This window comes from Protomyctophum parallelum, assembly GCF_964188405.1.
Source record: "Protomyctophum parallelum genome assembly, chromosome: 6".
Classification (NCBI taxonomy): Eukaryota; Metazoa; Chordata; class Actinopteri; order Myctophiformes; family Myctophidae; genus Protomyctophum; species Protomyctophum parallelum.
In genome coordinates this window covers 12,294,016-12,314,363 of record NC_139701.1, presented here as the reverse complement: position 1 = coordinate 12,314,363, position 20,348 = coordinate 12,294,016, and the positions used below count along the sequence as shown (strand labels likewise).

General features: G+C 40.7%; 1 protein-coding gene across 1 annotated transcript; it reads right to left on the bottom strand.

Annotated features, from left to right (window-relative positions):
• Positions 1-6,605: 6,605 nt before the first annotated feature.
• Positions 6,606-9,301, bottom strand: LOC310860240 (regulator of G-protein signaling 21). Its single transcript, XM_083767048.1, has 5 exons — positions 9,147-9,301; positions 8,544-8,639; positions 7,829-7,884; positions 7,159-7,325; positions 6,606-6,798 (listed from the first exon to the last, which is right to left on the bottom strand). Exons 1-5 carry the CDS (start codon positions 9,227-9,229, stop codon positions 6,613-6,615), a joined length of 588 nt encoding a protein of 195 aa, XP_083623174.1. The 5' UTR covers positions 9,230-9,301; the 3' UTR covers positions 6,606-6,612.
• Between the last annotated feature and the right edge of the window lie 11,047 nt (positions 9,302-20,348).

The window sequence follows — 20,348 nt, the reverse complement described above, 5'->3', positions numbered from 1 at the left end:
TCAATACTATCTTCCGGTTTTTCTTTGGTTATACATTTTTCATGTCAAGGACCCCCAAATTAATATTTGTATTAGGATATATTTGTGTCAACAAGATTTGTGTTAAACTGTTATTCCAAATTTGTCATATTTTTTGTGGTTAAACTGATGCTATATGTTAATTAATTTAGCTGGGGACCCCCTGGGAACCTCTCTAAGGGACCCCTGGGGTTCCCCGGACCCCACTTTGAGGACCACAGTTCTAAGCAACCATGAGCTCATGCTGAGGCCCATGAGCTGGCCCGTCACCCACACAGCCATGGGATTGGCTCCATTCATGTAGCTCTCCACGCTTTGACCAAAGACGGAGATGAGCAGTGAAGCGTTTTTTTTTTTTTCGAGAGTCACCACCAGTCAGTCACACACAGCGTGAACTCAACCCCATGAACCCTACCGGCCAGTGTTGTTTTCGTCGACTATAATACTATGACGAAATATGTTCCTCGACTACCTTTTTTCACTGACAAAAACTACATAAAAACTAAGCCATCAATAAATAAAAACTAGACTAAAATGCTACGAAGGGGACTAGTGGACAAGAGATCCAGTATAAGTCATTTTACACTTGGTTGCATGCTGAAAATAGCCGATCTACAAGCTACGCGTTGTGAGCGACGCGTTGTGAGCTTGTAGATCAGCTATTTTCAGCAAGTGTAAAAACAGTCATTACGACGATGGCATCAACGCCCACCAAACTACATTTTTGGCGACTAAATCAACTGTAGATTTAGTCGACTAAAATCTTATGATATTACACCAAAACATTCTGGCTGACTAAAATGTGACTGAAACGAATTGAAAACTATTGAAGAGACTATGACTAAAACTAAAATCAAAATTTGCTGCCAAAAACAACACTGCTACCGTCCCTACCCAGGGGAGTTGTGAGCTTGTTGATCGGCTATTTTCCTTGGAGATTTAGTGCAGTGGGATAAAGGGAGCGGGCCAGAGGGGGAACCTTGTATAGAATAGGATTTTGGACATAGCTGGTTTTGGACATAGCTGGTTTCTGCCCAATAGCAGAGTCTGATGTGGCAAGTCTAAATATTGTGAATAATTGTTATCTGATGCCTCAATCTGCACTCTGTGACTGATGGAGGATGTGGTTCGTGTTGTAGTCGAGTCCACCTAAAGCCAGTCAAGGCCAAGTACGAGGCGGGGCGAGTCAGAGTCCGGACCAGATTATTATTTCTCATTTGATTGGTCCATAAAACCCTGGGAAAACAGGCAGGAGCGTCAGCTGCGCTCAGTTACTGTAATTTCCGGACTATAAACCGCACCTGAATATAAGCCGCACCAGCCAAATTTAGGGAAAATCCCATATACAAGCCGCACCGGACTATAAGCCGCAGCTACGTTAGCTCAGAGCCTGAGATGGCTCTGCGTTAGCTGTAAAAATCCATAGATTAGCCGCAGCGTTGTATAAGCCGCAGGGTTCAAATCATGGGTAAAACGCCGCGGCTTATAGTCCGGAAATTACGGTACTTAACAAGATAAGATGTCTATAAGCGCCAGACAGCTCTCGTATTATGTTAATGTGAATTGGCTCTTCATAATCTGGGTATAATACATTTATTTCATTGCATTGCAGTGACTCGTGACTCGAGCGGACTCAGTGGGGGAAGAGTACCGAGTGAAGGCCGCGTCAAATTCTGGGCGAGATTGAAATGAAAATGTGGACTTGAAACCGGACCCGGGTAGTACAACACTAGATGTGGTAGTAGCAATTACATTCATTTTCATGGCATGGCAATTTCTGTTTAATCAAAATTAGTACACTTTTAGCAGATAAACAAATGCTATGTTCTTTCATGTGTCTATTTTGAAACCTGTTTCAACATACAGTAAGTAAAGGGTCAATGGAATCGCTACTTCCGGTCCCTTACCGTGCTTCAGTGAAGCAACACAACACGATTGACAATATTTGCATTTACGTCACAAATTACAAAGTGTTCTCACTGCAGCCTCACGTCTCTCATTACCAGTGATGGACAAAGTATATACTCTACTAAATACCCAAGTATTCAAAAGTACAAATTACCATACAAAATATATTATGCTTTTAATATTAATACTTTGCTGAACTACAATTTTGAACATTAAATAAGTTAAAAAAAAAGGTGCAGATTTACAATGCGTTGCAATATGTTCACTATATTTGAAGTGGTTTAATAATTCACATTTTTGTAAGTTTGCGTCCCAAGAGTCCCTGCCTAGAAATGTAGTGGAGTCAAAAGTAAAGTATTTCTATTTGAAAGAGTGAAAGTTGTAAACTCCACTGTCACTATCAGCGTGTGAATGAGACACATAGATTACAATCACCCACAGAGATTTTGAAAACATGACTAATGACAAAAACCTCCCACACCTGCTGGGTGAAGTACAATCATTTGCAAAAACAGAAGCAAGATTTGTGAGCTGCTGTGATAGGAGAAGGATGTCAAATGGAACACAACCACCCTAAAGACTAATCATTGTGTGTATTCCTTCACTATCTGCATCGAGTGATCTTGGAGATTTGTTCCACTTTTTGCTTTGGCAATGTAAACGTATGTTTTTGTAATGCCAATAAAGCCCTTTGAATTGAATTGGATTGTGTGAATGGGTTAAAATAGCCTATACATTGTAAAGCACTTTGGAGAAAGGCGCTACCCTATATAATACAGTATATGATACCCTATATGATACATATCTGTATATGATACAGATATGGTACAGTTACAGTTACTTTTTTTTAGACCACCATATATTGTTCCTCGCGGTTCAGGCCACAGTGTATCAGCTTTCAAAAGGTGATGCCAGAGCCATGGCGCAGATAGACAGATACTGTACAAAGCAGAAATGCACCATATTACTCACTTCCTCTTTGCTGCCATGGTAACTTCTTCTGGTTATGGAAAAACAGTGACAGACTGTGAGTGACGTGTATTGCACCATGTGACACGTACGGGCTGTGACCTGTGTTCATCATGTCCCAATGTACGTTCCTTATAAGGGTTTCACATATGTGAGATCAGATACTGCTGTGCCAGGAATGGAGTGACGGTTGCAACATGATCCAATTCCATTGAATCAGTCATTTCAGTGAAATCTCCAAATCAATTCGATTATGATTCATGAATTGTAATCCAATCAAAATCAAGTCAAACCATATCAGTGTGGGGTCAGTCACACCCCTAGTGATGCTTAGATACAACGGAACTTCTCATACTGTGAAAAACATTACATTCACCCATTCACACACCGATGACAGAGGAAACCATGCAAGGTACCAACCTGCACATCGGGAGCAAATTAGGATTTAGCATCTTGCTCAAGGACACTTCGACACTAACTCTGGGGGAGCCCGATGGAACTGGGAACCTTGTGGTTCCCCTCTGGCCACTCTACCCGTAAGCCCCTGACGCCCCGTGTAATACAATACTTTATTACATGGCTTGGTTGAATGCTTTATTCTGATTGGTCAATCGCTGAGTTCAGCAGTCTGTTATTTCTGGATAATGACCGATCAAACCCTCGGAGCACCATCTGCGTGGCTGCGCCCGCTGATTTACTGCTGTTTCCAACATGACAGCCATGTAAACGCACACACAGTGTCATTTGCAGCTTAACATTGCTCTCAAAAATGTTTTTGAGAACATTTGAGCGAGAAATGGACGAAGCAGTACCTGAAAATGGATTATATTTGATCAACTCACTTTCTTGTTTTCCGACAGTGCTCCAGCCCTGCAGCTGGGCAGATGCAGCCAGCGCGAAACTAAATGAATACTTTTTGTTGTTGTTCAATTTATCCATTTATGTTAGGTAGCCATGTAATAAGCGGGATAATATCTGGCTAGGACCTAGCCAGATATTATCCCGCTTATAGCCGCTAGTTGGTCATTGTCGGGAGATAATTCACCTTTAGGATGATTAACCACCTCGGCTTCGCCGATCTTCGGTGAATTATCCCCTGACAATGTCCACCTAGCCAGATAGTATCCCTTACTTATTTGACTGATGAAATACTGCTGCTTAACAACTTCCACAATCCATCATCAATTCAATTCAACATCACTTTAACCATTTAAACCCCATATACTTGACTGGGGTCCCCTAAGGTTCTGTATTTGGTCCCTTCCTTTTTACATCAAATCTCTTCTCTGCACAAGCTTGCAGATTGGCTATTTTTTTGGGCCAGTTGTTTGCCTTATGATTATGCCCAAAATAAGGACGATAGGATTCATGTTGTTAAAATTTTATTATGTGTTACAAGGTTGAAATTCAACCATACAACATGCAGTGCATTTGGTCATGTTGCTTTGCTGTTGGGTTTTCCAGTTAGTGTAGTTAGTGAACGAATGAACATATGAAGTAGCCATTTCATTTCAACAGAGAGCTCATGCTTATACAGTAGTATGTAAACTTAAATACTGTCTTTGCATCTTCTCTGTTCATCTTCATTACTTGATGGATGTACTGTACGTACTGTACTGTATTTCTTGCTTCTTTTGAAGTTAAGATGAACAAACTAAGCTATGCAGCAAAATAATAAGGCAGTAGATGATACACTGACTAATCTTATCTTTTATGCTGTTCTTATTAGGTTATTTTCGACTTCTATTTTATGTTTAAGTTTGATACTTTCTACAGCATTGTATGCGGGTGATGAGATTCTTCTTCTAAGAAGGGAACACATTCGAGCTGATTTGTCACACATCAGGTTGTCTGCATGATGACTCCAATTCACCGACATGTGTTCTTCTAGGTCAGACTCTAGTGTTATTCTTAGATTCTTGGAAAGCCTTTTAAGGCACAACGTGCAGGAATAAGGCCATTTACAGAATGAGGTCAAGGGTGGCAGTATATTTTTTTCCGACTCAGTGACACCCTCACTGGCTTAGGGAATCATCTCAGTACCTAATTAGTGGAAGACAAGCAGATATGAGACCAAAACAGTTACTGTGCTGTTGGCCGAGCCATGGAAACTCCTTCTCTGAATGATGCCAGTCCTCTGCTTGCCAACATTAGTCAGTGTCATAGAGATAAATATAAACGGTCGTCATGGCATTCTGAAATAAATATATGAATTCAAATAAACGTTTTTGAATTGACAGGATTTATCCATCCATCCAATTAGGTGTAAAATGAATGTGATTAAGTCATAAAGTTATATATCTAAAGGGTGCACATTGTTATACTTATTTTTTTTTATGTTGTGAAGAATGTAGTGAAAACGCTTTTTTTCCCAGATTAACTTTTAATGAACATTTCCAAGGTCCTTTCATTTTACATTCCTGTAGCCATTTCTATTTCAAGCACACTGCGCCTCATAGTACATAGTATGTTTTTAAATCAGTTGCATCCATCCATGCATGGATTAAAGCAATAATAAAATCTCACGAATATCTCACGAAAATGTTTGCATGACCAAGTCCTAATTTTGTTTGTGAGACAGTGTGAAAGGAGCCGCCCACACACTCAGCGCTGATTCCTAAACAATCAACACAATGTGCAAAATGAGTATGTTTTAGTAATCCGCGCTGTCAACACGATGAAAGATATACAGATTGAGGCTTTAACCCTTGCTTTCATTTATAGATAAGATATCCGAGCGAGACTATTACAGAATTTATGGAAGATTCTTCAGAACATGTTGCTTGTTTGACCACGTCAGATGCTCATTGAGAACATTGTTTTCGCTGTGCAACATGCCTCCAAAGAAGACATGATGATGATGATGATGATGGCTTCTATGGAATCAAAAAGACTGAAGTCAGTCGTGGCGACTGAGAACTTTAATCCATGCATCGTGTATCACACTTGTCGTGTGGGATATAACGATATTAAAAACTGCTCCATCTGCTCCACATTCCTGTTCACATACTACATCTTCATCTTCTCATAACGTCTTCACTTCTTCAACATTCTTATTGGTCCATTGTAGATCCTATTACTTAACTTATCAGCTATCAGCTCAGTCAACCCACAGTTCAAATCCTTTTAATTTAGCTTGACAAACTTTCATGAATAAAACTTAAAACATGACGTGAAATAGTCATTTTATGACACAGTAGCAATGGCACAATGTTCAGAGGTTTTCACCCTGTTGGACCAAAAGGACTGAAACTAGGTACTGTGATCATGAAGAAAATACCAAAAGAAAGTAAATAATAAATAAATAAACAAAAGTCAATGGTATAGTATAGAACAGTGGTTTTCAACCAGTGGTCCGGGGACCACCAGTGGTCCTTGAAGGGGTTCCAGGTGGTCCCCAGCTAAATTATGGCGAGTTGGTAACCAAATAGACCCATCTTTAACTCTTGAGAGTGTAAAATCAAATGTATTCGGTTCCATTTGGTTTCCTTTTACACTCTCAAGAGTTTAAATTATTGTAATTAATTTACAAGAAGTCTACACAGTTAGAGAATGTAGTAGACGTGTGGAATTGTGGACAAAATCAACTAAATATTCTTTTGGTTTTGGGCTAAATCTCATCAAACGGTGGTTCCGTGGCTAAAATGCAAAAATAAATAATGGGCCTTGATATGAAAATGGCAGAAAACCACTGGTATATATAGAAAAGGAGGATGGCTAAATGTACCACAGGGTCCTGTTCCTGCGCCTCATACTCAGATAGGCGTCAGAGCGGAGGAACCTGCTGCAGGAGTCTCTCTCCATCAGCTGGTACACGTGTCTCTGGGCATCGTCAAAGCAGGAGAGGCTGGGTTCCATCAAGGACTTCTGAATCTTCTCTCGGATATAATGGTCAACATTGATCTGTGGGGGAGGGGGCGGACGGACGGACGGACGACGACACAGAACTTGAAGCATACTAGCCAGTCGCAAACATTCTTATATTCGTCTGCCAGTGTAACACTTATGAAATAAGCATAACTATCTGGTCTTGTGCGTATAATAGAACCTTTCTGGTTTCAAACCCCAAAGAACGAAAAGCATCACTATGTTGTCCCCAACCAAAGCAACTATTTCCCATTCCCCACTGATTCAGGGGTGGTTGTACTTAGCCTTGCTGATAAGCCAGACTCAAATCACACTTATCCGCCGGCAGGCTTTTTTTTTTGTTATTATACACTGTAAGTTTGTCCACAAATCATGAAATGTGGTTCTGGAACTGACCTCTCGTTGGGCGCTAGGGTGGAGGAACTCTTGGTAGATCTGGTCTGCTTTAGAGGAAAGCCTGTCCGCTGAGGGGGACCTTCTGAAGTCTTCACATGCTAGCCAGAACTCAACGTTCTCTTCGCTGAACTCTGACTGCAGAAAGGAGCGGAACGCTGACAAACACTCTGTATGGAGAGAGGATTTAGAATGAGGAATTATATTATATTATTATATTATATATTATTATTCGTGTACTGTAGTGCCAAATCACAAAATGTTCTAAAGGCGATTTAGGTCTTACAGGCCTGCTCTGTACAGGAATTTGTAGAGCAGGTTAAGTAAGGTAAAAAAGAAAAAAAATAGTAGGCTAAGTGCTTTGAATGTGTCATGGAAAAAACTACCCTTCGACCAGAAGAAGCCGTGATTAATGACCATACAATCGACACAAAGAGTAGAATACAGTTTTAGAGCTAAGATCCCAAAGTTTCAAATAAGCACTTTTCTGTCATCTAAAGGCTGGTTGAGATGTAACTTTTTACTTTTCTGATTGCTGCCTTGATGTCCAGCACCTGGCCTACATGCGGGTACAAGACGTGCACACAATCTCCTCTTTGAACATGGTTGAGACACTTGACCATATGGCATGCATTGCGTAGTGGTGCAACAAGTAGCCTATAGCTTCTCTTACTTTTATCCCTTAATAATCTTTCCAGATTCGGGCGTTGTTTGGTGTTATCCCGAAAGCTGTAATGAGGACAGAAATAACATTTATTGACTATGGTTAAACAAGCATCAATCTGTGATTTCTTTAACTGGCATTGGCTGTGTGTAGAGCAGCAGTGCTAGCTTAGGTTTAGAACAGTGGTTTTCAACCTTTTTCATATCAAGGCTCATTAGTTATTCTGCATTTGAGCCACGGACCACCATTTGATGAGATTTAGCCTCTCAGACCCAAAACTAAAGAATATGTTGTTGTCGATTTTGTCCACAATTCCATGCTGTATTGATGTTGGTACCATTAGGAGAGAGAACAGGCAAACGTTGATCAAAATAACAATTCTTCTTCTACATTGTGTAGACATCTTGTACATTAAATAATGCAGATGTTAAATAATAATTTCACCCCTGAGGGCGGGAAATTAAACCAAATGGACCCTTACACTCTCAATAGTTAAAGATCTATAACAAGGGTCCATTTGGTTACCACTGGTGGTCCCCAGCCCACTGGTTGAAAACCAGTGGTTTAGAATGACAATATCTAAAGAGCATCATTTTACATACTGTGTTTAGTAAACACCCTGTTTCACAAATCACAGATTGGAACTTAGCGTAGCAAAATGGTTGAGTCATGAGATTTTATTTTTGCTTTATTCCATGCACATAATTTATACTGTGTACAATACCTGATCTTTGAGGGGTATGTGTCATCCTTTGTTTTATTGTTCAAAATACTCTGAATGTCCCTCTTCTGTGCTTTACGGCTCACAACAATATCAAGCCTGTAAGACAAGATCAGGGCTCTTCATAACATACAGACATATACATGAACAGACGCAAGTAACATACATAGTTAACAGCTGGCGCAACAGTTTATTCATTGCAACTTTATCAAATGAGATAAACAAGGCAAACCTATACTGTAAAGATAACCCTATACAATAAAGTGTTTATTGACCCTTTGTAACAAATACATAGATCTAGACAAAATGCATAAAATGGGCCCAGGCCGTAGCGTAACGGTCTGGGCACCGGACTGGTGATCCAGTCGCGGTGTGCCGCGGGTTCGACTCCCGGACCCGATACGGCCTTTACCGCATGTCATCCCCCCATCTCTCTCCCGTTTCCTGTCAGCCTACTTTCTATCCCTTAAAAAAATCAATAAAAGGCGTAAGCCGCAAAAAAAAAAATCTTAAAAATGCATAAAATGCTAACTTGTTATTATTATAACCATTATTGCCATTGTCATCATTGGTATACATTATCGAGATAATACTACGTTGGCTCACCTTAGACCCATGGACTGTCTCCCATTCTTAATCAGATCCTTAAATGCACAGATCCGAATTTTTGAAAACAAAAGCTTGGGCATTTTGACATCGCTGCTATGGTGCCATCCACAGAGTTATACTGACAGCTATAGGGCGTCTCTGAATACCGTATTGCAACAGAGCCCTTTTGTACATCTGAGCTGGCAGGCAAGGTGTGCTTGGTGACGCCGGCCGAGGACCTGCATGCCGCTGCAGGTTGATGGAATACCACAGCTGTAAGCAGTGACTCATTCACAGTAAAATTCCAACAGTAACTTCTTCTTTGACATTCTGTTGATGGCCACGCAGCCAATATGGTTGCGGGGAATCATATTTATTGCTTTTCTTTCATTGATTTATTGTTGTGTGAATGAATTGCATTTTTTTTCTATGATTTTTATCCCACGATTTTGTAAACCATTTTTCACCCGTGTCAATTATCTAATGTGATCCTGGGCTCTACACACACCCTCCGCCAACCTAGTCCCCATATATGAATTGCATTTTTGATGAATTGCATTTTTATAGTGCTTTTCCAAGTGCTCAAAGCGCTTTACAATGGTTCATTCATTCATTGGGAGGTGAAGCAGCGAACAGTCGACGCCAGCGTCCTCACTATCCCACATTCACACACCAATGGTGGCGAGCTCACACCGACCGACTCATTGGAGGCAATGTGGGTAGGGTTCAGTGTCTTGCCCAACGACACTTCCACATGTGGACAGGAGGAGCCGGGATTCGAACCGCCAACCCAGGGATCATTGGGAAGTGCTCTCTCAGCTATATCCTGCGCCACCCCTCCCCCCCTTATCCTTAAACGTAGGCCTATTTGTCATTTTCTTTTACTATTTTGAAAAACATTTTAAAATAGCCGATCTACAAGCTCACAACATGTCGATCGGCTAGTTGAACTATTTCATAATATTTTTCAAGATAGTAAAATATGGCAAATAGGTTTAGGGATAAAGTGTAAGGCGCACCCAAGATAGGGCCCCCTCTCTGTGTGTAAATTATACTGTGGTAAACTGTGGCATATACCATATTTATGATGCTGTGATATCCTTCTGATACCCTTATTTAAAAGGTGGGTACAAGTACAGGTAATTTACTGTTGGAATGTAAATTAAATGTAAACATTTGTGGGCGCCCGCGGGCCTAGTGGTCCAGGTGCATGCCACATATAGGCTATGGACTGACAGCGTGTGGCGTTTTTGAGTCCCGTTCATGACAACCTTTGCTGCATGTCTCTCCCCTTCTCTCTCTCCCTCTTTCCTGTCCATCTTCACTTGACAATAAAATATCGATTTGTTCATTTGCTTTCCCTTTCACCGCTTAAGAACAATATTTATTTGACCATATTCCCAATCTACGATCTACAAAGCTGACAGCACACATTGCATTGTGTAGATTAGCTAATTTCACATAATGTTGGATTGAAACTGCAGCCAAATGAGGGCATTAAGTGAGACAGGAGCACGTGAAGTTCTGCATCTATTCATATAACATGCCACCTGGTGTCACACATTAATTAATGGCTAATTATAATTCGTCAAACAACCATGTCACTCGACAGAAATACCAGATTCCCGGCCGAAAAATGTGTCACGTCACGACTTACTGCCCTCATTTGCCTTCGTGTCCAGTACAGCATTAAAATGTGTGCGTGCGCGTCAGTTTTTTATCAGACTTTGAGTTTCACTTAAAAAAAAAACGCCTTATCCAGCAATAAAAAGGCAGACGGCACAAGGTAAAAAAAAAAACATTCCACCTGGTGTCACGGAGAGTCCACTGGTGTCACAGTGTCATCTGGTGTCGCACAGGAAGAACTCATGTTGTGTACTGTTGGAGGACCATGTTGACAGTAGCCACAAATAAACACATTTTCAGGTTGCTACGCCTACTAAACAAGTTTAGAGAGTTTACTGTACGTTAGGAGGACGGTTTGTTGTTATCAGAACATCTGTGCTTTATTTAGAACTATACTGTCTGGATATAGCAGGGGTCCTCAAAGTTTTAATTCAAGTCAAGGACCCCCAAATTAATATGTGACGCAGACTCCCAATAATTTGAAAATATGTTGTGCCATGGACATACAAGTTATTTTTATTTATTTATTTTTAATTAAATTGTTTTACATCTTTCCTTATTTGTTTGATAATAGCAGACCTACAAGTCCTCAACACGTTGCCACGTGACGCGTTGTGAGCTTGTAAATATTAGCTATATGTTCAAAAGCTGATTCATATTTAGGGTTAAGGTGGTGAAACTGATTTTGGGGCTATATTCACAAAGTGTGCCCCCGGACCCCACTTTGAGAACTATTGATGTATATATATCACAATTGAAGATGTGCACACGTGCTCTCACACACACACTTGCGTGCACAGGCGCGAGCACGTGCGCACACACACACACACACACACACACACACACGCACAAACACACACACACACACACACACACACACACACACACACACACACACACACGCACACGCACACGCACACACCTCCAACAACACATGCTCTTATTTTTAATTGACTTGGATCTTTTCAGAGGTGCCATACCTAGCTCCAAACATCGACTGAGTGAAATAGCAATGGAAATTTTATGAAAAGCAAAAGATAATGTTTATCTGCTCGTGGAACCTCTGAAGATAACCTCAGGGCTACACTGCTGTGTATAGTATAGCGGCGTGTTTGTGTATGGGGTGACTGCAGAAAACAACCGCTTGAACAGAGGGTCTATGTGAAACTTTCCACACTGAATGCTATGCGTGCACTGCAGAAAGTATAGTTATTAGCTAAATACTTATTACTTATTAGCAAAATACTTCTCAGGTCGATACCCAAAAGAGAGATTAGACGTTTTCCCCCCCGGACGCAAACTAGTGAAAATGTGTAGATCTGCTATTTCTGCTATATTTCTTCTTAATTCATCTTTTTTTTCTTATTGTTTTTTTTCCGTATTTCCTTTGAAATTAATATATATATATATATGTATATATATATATATATATCCACACCTGGTCCTACTTTTTAATAGTAGCTTAATTGCATAACATAATGTGAATGCAATCTCTGCATTCAATTTAGCAAAATATGGCAGTGGGTGTATTATTATTATTATTATTAATTTTCCTATTTGGATCCTAGCCACTGGCACTGCCTAGTTTGTCCATCTGTACCTGCATAGATTGATTGGTCATGCCTGCCTGATGCCTGTCATCATGTGCTTGTTTCTAGAATGTGGCAGATTAGTTTGTCTACTCTTCACCCCAGAAACTTGCGTCTTTGTTTATGATTAAATATCAATGAGAAGCCTCTCTGAGAGTATCCTAAATGTTAGCCTCACAATGCCAAACATCTATTGCAAAGTTTTTGGAAAGAAAGGAAGTCAGCATGCAGTCCCTAGAGTAGCTAGCCTACTGTAGGCCTACAACAGTTGTATCCTGAGGACTTCAGCTTTACTGGGCAACTCTACAACAGCGTCTGCCCTTGATTATGGATTACTACGTGTTTGAAGACATCAAAGGTCAGAATTGAATTGTAATTTTTGCTGAATGGATTTTCATTGATTGTGCCCATGTTGTCTGCTGCTATGCTATGGGTGCCCATGTTGTCTGCTGCTATGCTATGGGTGCCCATGTTGTCTGCTGCTATGCTATGGGTGCCCATGTTGTCTGCTGCTATGCTATGGGTGCCCATGTTGTCTGCTGCTATGGGGTGCTGGTGCTATCTTGCTAATTTGTAATTTGGAAGTGAGTTGTAAGAAACTAGCTGTTGTTACACTCTCTGCAGTCTTCAATACTCAACACTAATACTTCAATACTAGTAGGCTGCCTGGGAGAGTGTGCATGTTGTTGTTTTATGGTTGTTGAGGAATGAGGAGTGCTCCTATGTCCAGCTTTGAGGGTTTGTGTAAACACAAACATTGTGTTAACTTAACACAAACATTGAATGCCATTGACAATGGATGGCCAGCTTTGAATGTTTGTGTAAACACAAACATTGTGTAAACACAAACATTGAAGACGAAGGTGCGATTTTTAGTTTACATTCGTCTTGTAGCAGCCTGACATTACACGGGTCAATCTCTAAGACACCTGACTAAATATTTGTAGGAAATTGAAGGCAAACATGAGTATTAATTAATAAAAAATGAGGGGAATTAATTAATTAATTCAACATTTCTGTGTGCCCAGGCAAATTTTCCCAGGCCAAGGTAATAATTAATTCCTGCATACGCCACTGGTCAATGCGCCGCAAAACATTCATAAGGCATCCGTAATATACAGCAGGATCACATGCATTGTGATTTATTTACGCACTCAGGCCGTCACTGTCGCCTAACTATCACTCATCAAAACTATATCGTATCACGGCATCAATTTCTTTATAGCAAAGGTGCTTAATGTCCTGTAAGCTGGCATCCATGTGTTGTTGTTGTTGTTGTTGTTGTTGTGCAGGTGCTAATTGGAAATGCACTCCACTGCTAAAACTGAATGGCCATGGCTGGATAGTGGTTTCCATCTACAGTACACTCTGTGTATTCACGTTGCAGTGATAAACTTGGACAATTGTACATTTCTACATTTCCTGGGGTTGAACGTTAGCCAATCTACAACCTCCCAGCTGCAACTCGTTGAGAGCTTAATTGTTGATGGGATATTTTCAGCAAAGGTGTATTTGGTGTAGAGGGAATTAGTAGAGATATAGTAGGGAGGTCTGAGGGACCCCATGCAGACAACTAAGTTTCAAGTGGTTAAATTAAAATCGAATGAAGAGTTTACTGTGCACAGTAGGCTATGAGAACAGGACAGATGCATGGGCAGAGGTGGGACATCTAGAATTGTAGGACACATGCATGTTAGATGCTGTTTTTTTTTTTTTTTTGATTATCTTTATTTTGAAACCTTCAGGTAAAACAGTCAAATAAGATAATAATGGCCCAGGCCGTAGCGTAACGGTCTGGGCACCGGACTGGTAATCCAGTCGCAGTGTGCCGCGGGTTCGACTCCCGGACCCGACACGGCCTTTACTGCATGTCATCCCCCCATCTCTCTCCCGTTTCCTGTCAGCCTACTGTCTGTCCCTTCAAAAATCAATAAAAGGCGTAAGCCGCAAAAAAAAAAAAAAAAAAAAAAAAAAAAAAAAGATAATAATAAAAAACAATATATATATATAACCACAATGCATGTATATTTCTTTTTTGAATGAAATAAGAAAATTATAATGACAACAATGTGATCATTGATCCTGTACCTGAAGTTTAAAAAGGAGTAGGAAGAAGTAAAAACGTATTTACTCCTACCCCCATCTTAAACATTCACCAATAAGTAATTACAATAAACATATAATCCAAGTGTTACTGCATCCATACATACATACACATATACACACGTACATGTGTATGTAAGAATAGTAATTAAGCAATCAAGTATAGCCCGAGACAATCAATGTGCCTCATCCTCCACTCTGTAATAGTTAAGTAAGTCATTTTTATACATCCTCTTAAATTGTACAATGTTGGTGCTTTGTTTGAGTTCTACAGCCAGACCATTCCACAAATTGACCCCACAGATTGTTATACATTGACTTTTCATGGTAGTGTGGACAAGAAGTTTCTTCAAATGTAGCTCCCCTCTTAAATTATAACCCCCCTCTCTGTCAAAAAACATGTTCTGTATGTTCACTGGTAGTAATCTATTTCTTGCTTTAAACATGACTTGTGCTGTTTTGAAGTTGACCATATCAATGAATTTCAATGCCTTTAACTGTAAAAAAGAGCGTTTGTGTGTTCCTGATATGCGACATTTTTCACAATCCTTATTGCTCTCTTTTGAATTATGACCAATGGATTTAAGTTGCTTTTATATGTATTACCCCAGATCTCCACACAATAATTAAGATAAGGTAAAACCAGTGAACAATACAGAATGTACAGAGCCCCTTGATTTAGAATTAGTTTTGATTTCCCCAGTATAGAGACACTTCTTGCCATCTTGGCACGTACATATGGAATATGGGGTTTCCAGCTGATTTTGTGGTCTAATATCACTCCAAGAAATTTTATTTGATAAACTCTTTCTATATTTACATTATCAATTGTCACAGTTGCTTGTGTATCTATTTTACGATTTCCAAAGAACATGATCTTTGTTTTACTAAAATTGAATGACAGTTTGTTTTTGTCAAACCACCGTTTCAATTTATTCATTTCTGATGTGATCACCTCCAAAAGCAGCTGCAGATTGTCCCCCGAACAGAAGATATTAGTGTCGTCAGCAAATAAAACAAACTTTAAAATATGTGATACTTTGCAGATATCATTTATATAAAGAATGAATAGTTTAGGACCCAAAATTGAACCCTGAGGGACACCACACGCTACATCCAAAAGTGTTGACTTGTACTCACCCAACTTTACAAATTGTTGCCTGTCCTTTAAATAGCTTCTCAACCACTTCAACCCCACACCTCTAATACCATACCTTTCCAATTTATCTAATAATAAATCATGATTAATAGTGTCAAAGGCTTTTTTTTAATCTATAAATATTCCTATAGCATATTTCTTTTTATCTATACAATTTGTGATCTCTTCAGTTACAGTGGACTTCAACTCACCTAGTGTCCCTACAGTACAGTAAGTAGGCGGACATTCTGCAAAAAATAGCAGAGGTGTATAGGGAAAGAAGGAGGGGGCCAAGTACAGACCCCTGGCGAACCCCAGTCAATAGGATTTAGGTGTCTAAAGATGGAATGCTGTGATCGCCTAGCCTGGCTATAATAAGCCAGGTGCAAATCTGCCTTGGCAGTGTGATATGAGTCTGACTTATTAGCCAGGCTAGTGACCCCCCCCCCCCCTAAATCATGATCATCAGGTAGAATAAAGATTATTTTTCAAACAAAGTTTACATAAAGTGTTAAAATGACACGCCCACCAGTTCATTAAGTATGCCTGGTTTTCCTGGTGGGTGGTGTGGTGGTGATGTACCTGAACTGAAGTTTTGTTGTATGATAAAGGGGGAGGGTTTAAGGGATGATATTGTCACTATCACTGTCATTTCGATTGGGCCTTTTGACTCAAAGGCTCTCAGCTTTCAGGAAGAAACCAAAAATACACAGGGAAGACATATTTCAATATTCTAACCACACCTGGGGGTCTATTAGATTAGAGTAATGTTAACTCCATAGACGCATACAAAACAGAAAGGTACAAAAAGCAATAATCTTAACCCTAACGCAATTCATTATTACTTAATTTGTAAATGTTTCCATCCAACTTAAGGATGAGTATCTTCAATAGAGGTGTGTCTTGTTGAATTGGATCTGAGGAAGAAGTGAGTGATGAGTTATTTGTATCTTTTAGCAGTGGGAAAATAGATGCTGATTGTAGTGCAACCACTGATACTAACAAGCTTTTATTATTTACATTTAGATAAACACTATTGTTACCCACCGTCACAAATAAAATCAGGCAAATGTAAGAATGGTAGTTGGAGATTACGAAACAAAATGCTCTCTATTTGAAGAATTATGTACAATTGTATAAAACAAAATTACAGCTGCATACTTTTAGCTATAGGGATGTCCTGATACACTTTTTTCGTTCCCGATATGACCCGATATGACCAAAAAGAGCCGATACCGATACTGTATCGGGACATCTCTACTTTTTGCTGATGAACTCGTATGTAAGTTCCACCTGTTTCTCATCGCATAAAGGGATGTGCGTTAATGACGACTGTAGATTGAGAGATTGTAGAGGAGAGGCAGCGCTCTATACTGCATACTGTATTTATGAATGGTATCGTGTACGGGTGACAGGCAGGCTCTGTTCTCTGCTGGCAGGAAGACAAAGCATTGATGTCATCGCAGGGGGATTGGAAAATGTCTTCCTACTGACACAGTTGTTGAACAATGAACTCAATGAGATACAGATCTCTGATATGATTTGCAGAAACCGTAGGCTACTGTATTTCCATAGTTTGGATTATTTTACCAAGTAATCTGTTGCCGTTTTTAGATCATTAGGATCAGCATTGATTACATTTTGATATGAATCAACATCTGGAGATTTATTTTTAAATATATTTTTTAGGGGCGCTATAGACCCTTCCTATGACCAGCTTTGTGTGTTTGTGTGTACCACATTTGTGATGATTTGATTGGCTGAGCAGCACGGAACGTCATGTATGATGATGTGTGTGTGTGAGATGATAAGAGCGCCCCTCACTTCACCTGAGTGTGATTTTATTTTATTTGTTTCATTATTCAATTTAGCTTTTTTTTAAAGCACCACATTAAAGGCAGGGCTGTTGCTTGGCTATCTCACAACAGGCTACATTTCCTGTCATGCCAGAGATACTGACACAGTTGTGCCTACACAGTATGGCACTTACAGGAACTAAACAGGTGGAACTTACATACATACGAGTTCATCAGCGAAAAGTACAGATGTCCCGATACAGTATCGGTATCATCCCTTTTTGGTCATATCGTCGGGTCATATCGGAAACGAAAAACATACACACAGTACACACAGTACACACACACAGACACACACACACACAGACACACACACAGACACACACACACACACACACGCACGCACGCACGCACACACACACACACACACCCCTACACACAATACTCACCTATATCTGGACACATGATGGTTGGTGTTTTTGTGTAAAATCAGCAACTGCACTCATACCAGAGTGTGATACAGAAAATCAGTTTTCCCATTGCTTTTGTTCTTGTTTTTGTTTGTTTTTTCTGTTCTTTCTTTCCCTTATCCTTAAGGGATAATTATTTTAATCATTAACAAAAGGTGCATGGGCATAATAAGCTTCGGCTTCAGCCCAAACCTTTTCAGTCAAACTGTAACTTTGTAACCCTCATTCTGAATGTTCAACTGTATTGTTTAAACATGACATGTTATAAATAAACTAACTAACTAACTACGTTACTAGTTACTCTTAAGCCTGATGTACACATGATGCACACATCCTTGTGTGCCATACAGCCATACAGTATAGAGATAGACTATACAGTATACTGTAGCTGTAAATATTGCAGCATGCATGTGCGTGCGCACGCACGCACGCACGCACGCACGCACGCACGCACGCACGCACACACACACACACACACACACACACACACACACATGCTTGTAGCTTGTAGATCAGCTATTGTAGATCAGATATTGGGATTTACTAGTCTAAGTACTGCTCCACAGCATCCCATAGGCCAGGGGTCTTCAATGTTTATCAGGCCAGGGACCTGAGAGAGAGAGATGAAGCAGGGACCCCTTATCTGAGAGAGAGATGAAGCAGGTACCCCTTAGCTGAGAGAGAGATGAAGCAGGTACCCCTTAGCTGAGAGAGAGAGAGATGAAGCAGGGACCCCTTAGCTGAGAGAGATGAGAGATCTATCTATCTATAAATTGTGTTGCAGATCAAACTTTTTTCCACATATTTCATAGATAGCTTCATAGTCTTGTGTAGCATTGTGTTAGATTCATGCTAATATGCATTTTCAGACGGTTTATATACAGTAACCAAATCAATCCTCAATACTTAGAAAACGTGTACTTAGTCTGCTCCTTTTCCCTCTGGCCTACACTAAACCTCTTCAGCTTGTACGTACTTGTACTGTAGATCTGTTATTTTCTGCTAAAATGTTCCCCTTGGAATAGGGATTCTAGGTTTCAGTCGGTGGTTAAAACATATATATAAATCACACCTGTGTGAAGTGAGGGACACTCTTATCATCATATACGTCATCGTACATCATTTGCGGCCTCACCTTTGTCTTCAATGTTTGTGTTTACGCAATGTTTGCACAAACACTCAAACCTCTGAGGACCCCCTGTAGTAACTCTGAGGACCCCCCAGGGGTCCCCCCCTGTAGTAACTCTGAGGACCCCCCAGGGGTCCCCCCCCCTGTAGTAACTCTGAGGACCCCCCAGGGGTCCCCCCCCCTGTAGTAACTCTGAGGACCCCCATAGGGGTCCCCCCCTGTAGTAACTCTGAGGACCCCCCCTGTAGTAACTCTGAGGACCCCCCCCCCCTGTAGTAACTCTGAGGACCCCCCCCTGTAGTAACTCTGAGGACCCCCCCCCCCTGTAGTAACTCTGAGGACCCCCCCTGTAGTAACTCTGAGGACCCCCTGTAGTAACTCTGAGGACCCCCCAGCCCCCCCCCCCCCCCCCCCGTAGTAACTGAGGACCCCCTGTAGTAACTCTGAGGACCCCCATAGTAACTCTGAGGACCCCCTGCCATAGACCTGCCATAGACTGACACTGCACCGGACCCTGGCCATAAGGCCGAGCATGGCAAATTCTGTAGAATCCAATTATCTCACGCCCAGAGTTTCTCTACATGTCATCTGATTAGTCTGTGCTGCTGAAGCCCAGGTTACACAAAGGGCTAATACCAGGAGAATAATGCTCTTTATGGGAGAGCAATTATAATTCTAATTTGGTGGGGGGGAGATGGAAAGACAGACGTGCGGCGCAGACAGACTGACAGCTAGAGGAGAGAAGGGAAGAGATTGGGAAACGGCAGAGGCAGAGAAGATAGAGGCCAGTGACAGACAGCCATACAGTATAGAGATAGACAATTTATAGTAGGCCTATAGCTGGAAATATTGCAGCACGCACGCACATGTTGATTGATTGATGGACTGACTGAACAAACTGAAGTAGTCTATGTGATGCATTCCACTGCTTAGTAGCATGGATTTCTTGTTAGAAATTAATGAATGAGGGGCACCCGCTGGCCTAGTGGTCCAGGCGCATGCCACATAGCTCTGGCCTGAGAGCGCATTGCGTGTTCGAGTCCCGTTCATGACGACCTTTGCTTCTCTCTCTCTTTCCTGTCAGTCTTCACTTGATACTATCAATTAAGGCAGAAAAGCAAAAAACAAATCTTAAAAAAATAAAAATGTATGTCCGGGCACAAAAGTCACTTGTCCGGAGCAAACACAAATACATTTTAAATCAATCAACTGTAAGTTGGATTTGGTGAATAGTGATCACATGTTTGAATATTAGATGTTCAGTTTACAAGTTAATAGCCCTAGAATGTCTGTGATCTTCCATAAATGTAATGTATTCCAAATACACAGCCATAAGTCGGTCCTATCTGTTAGCAGACTGACCTCGCAT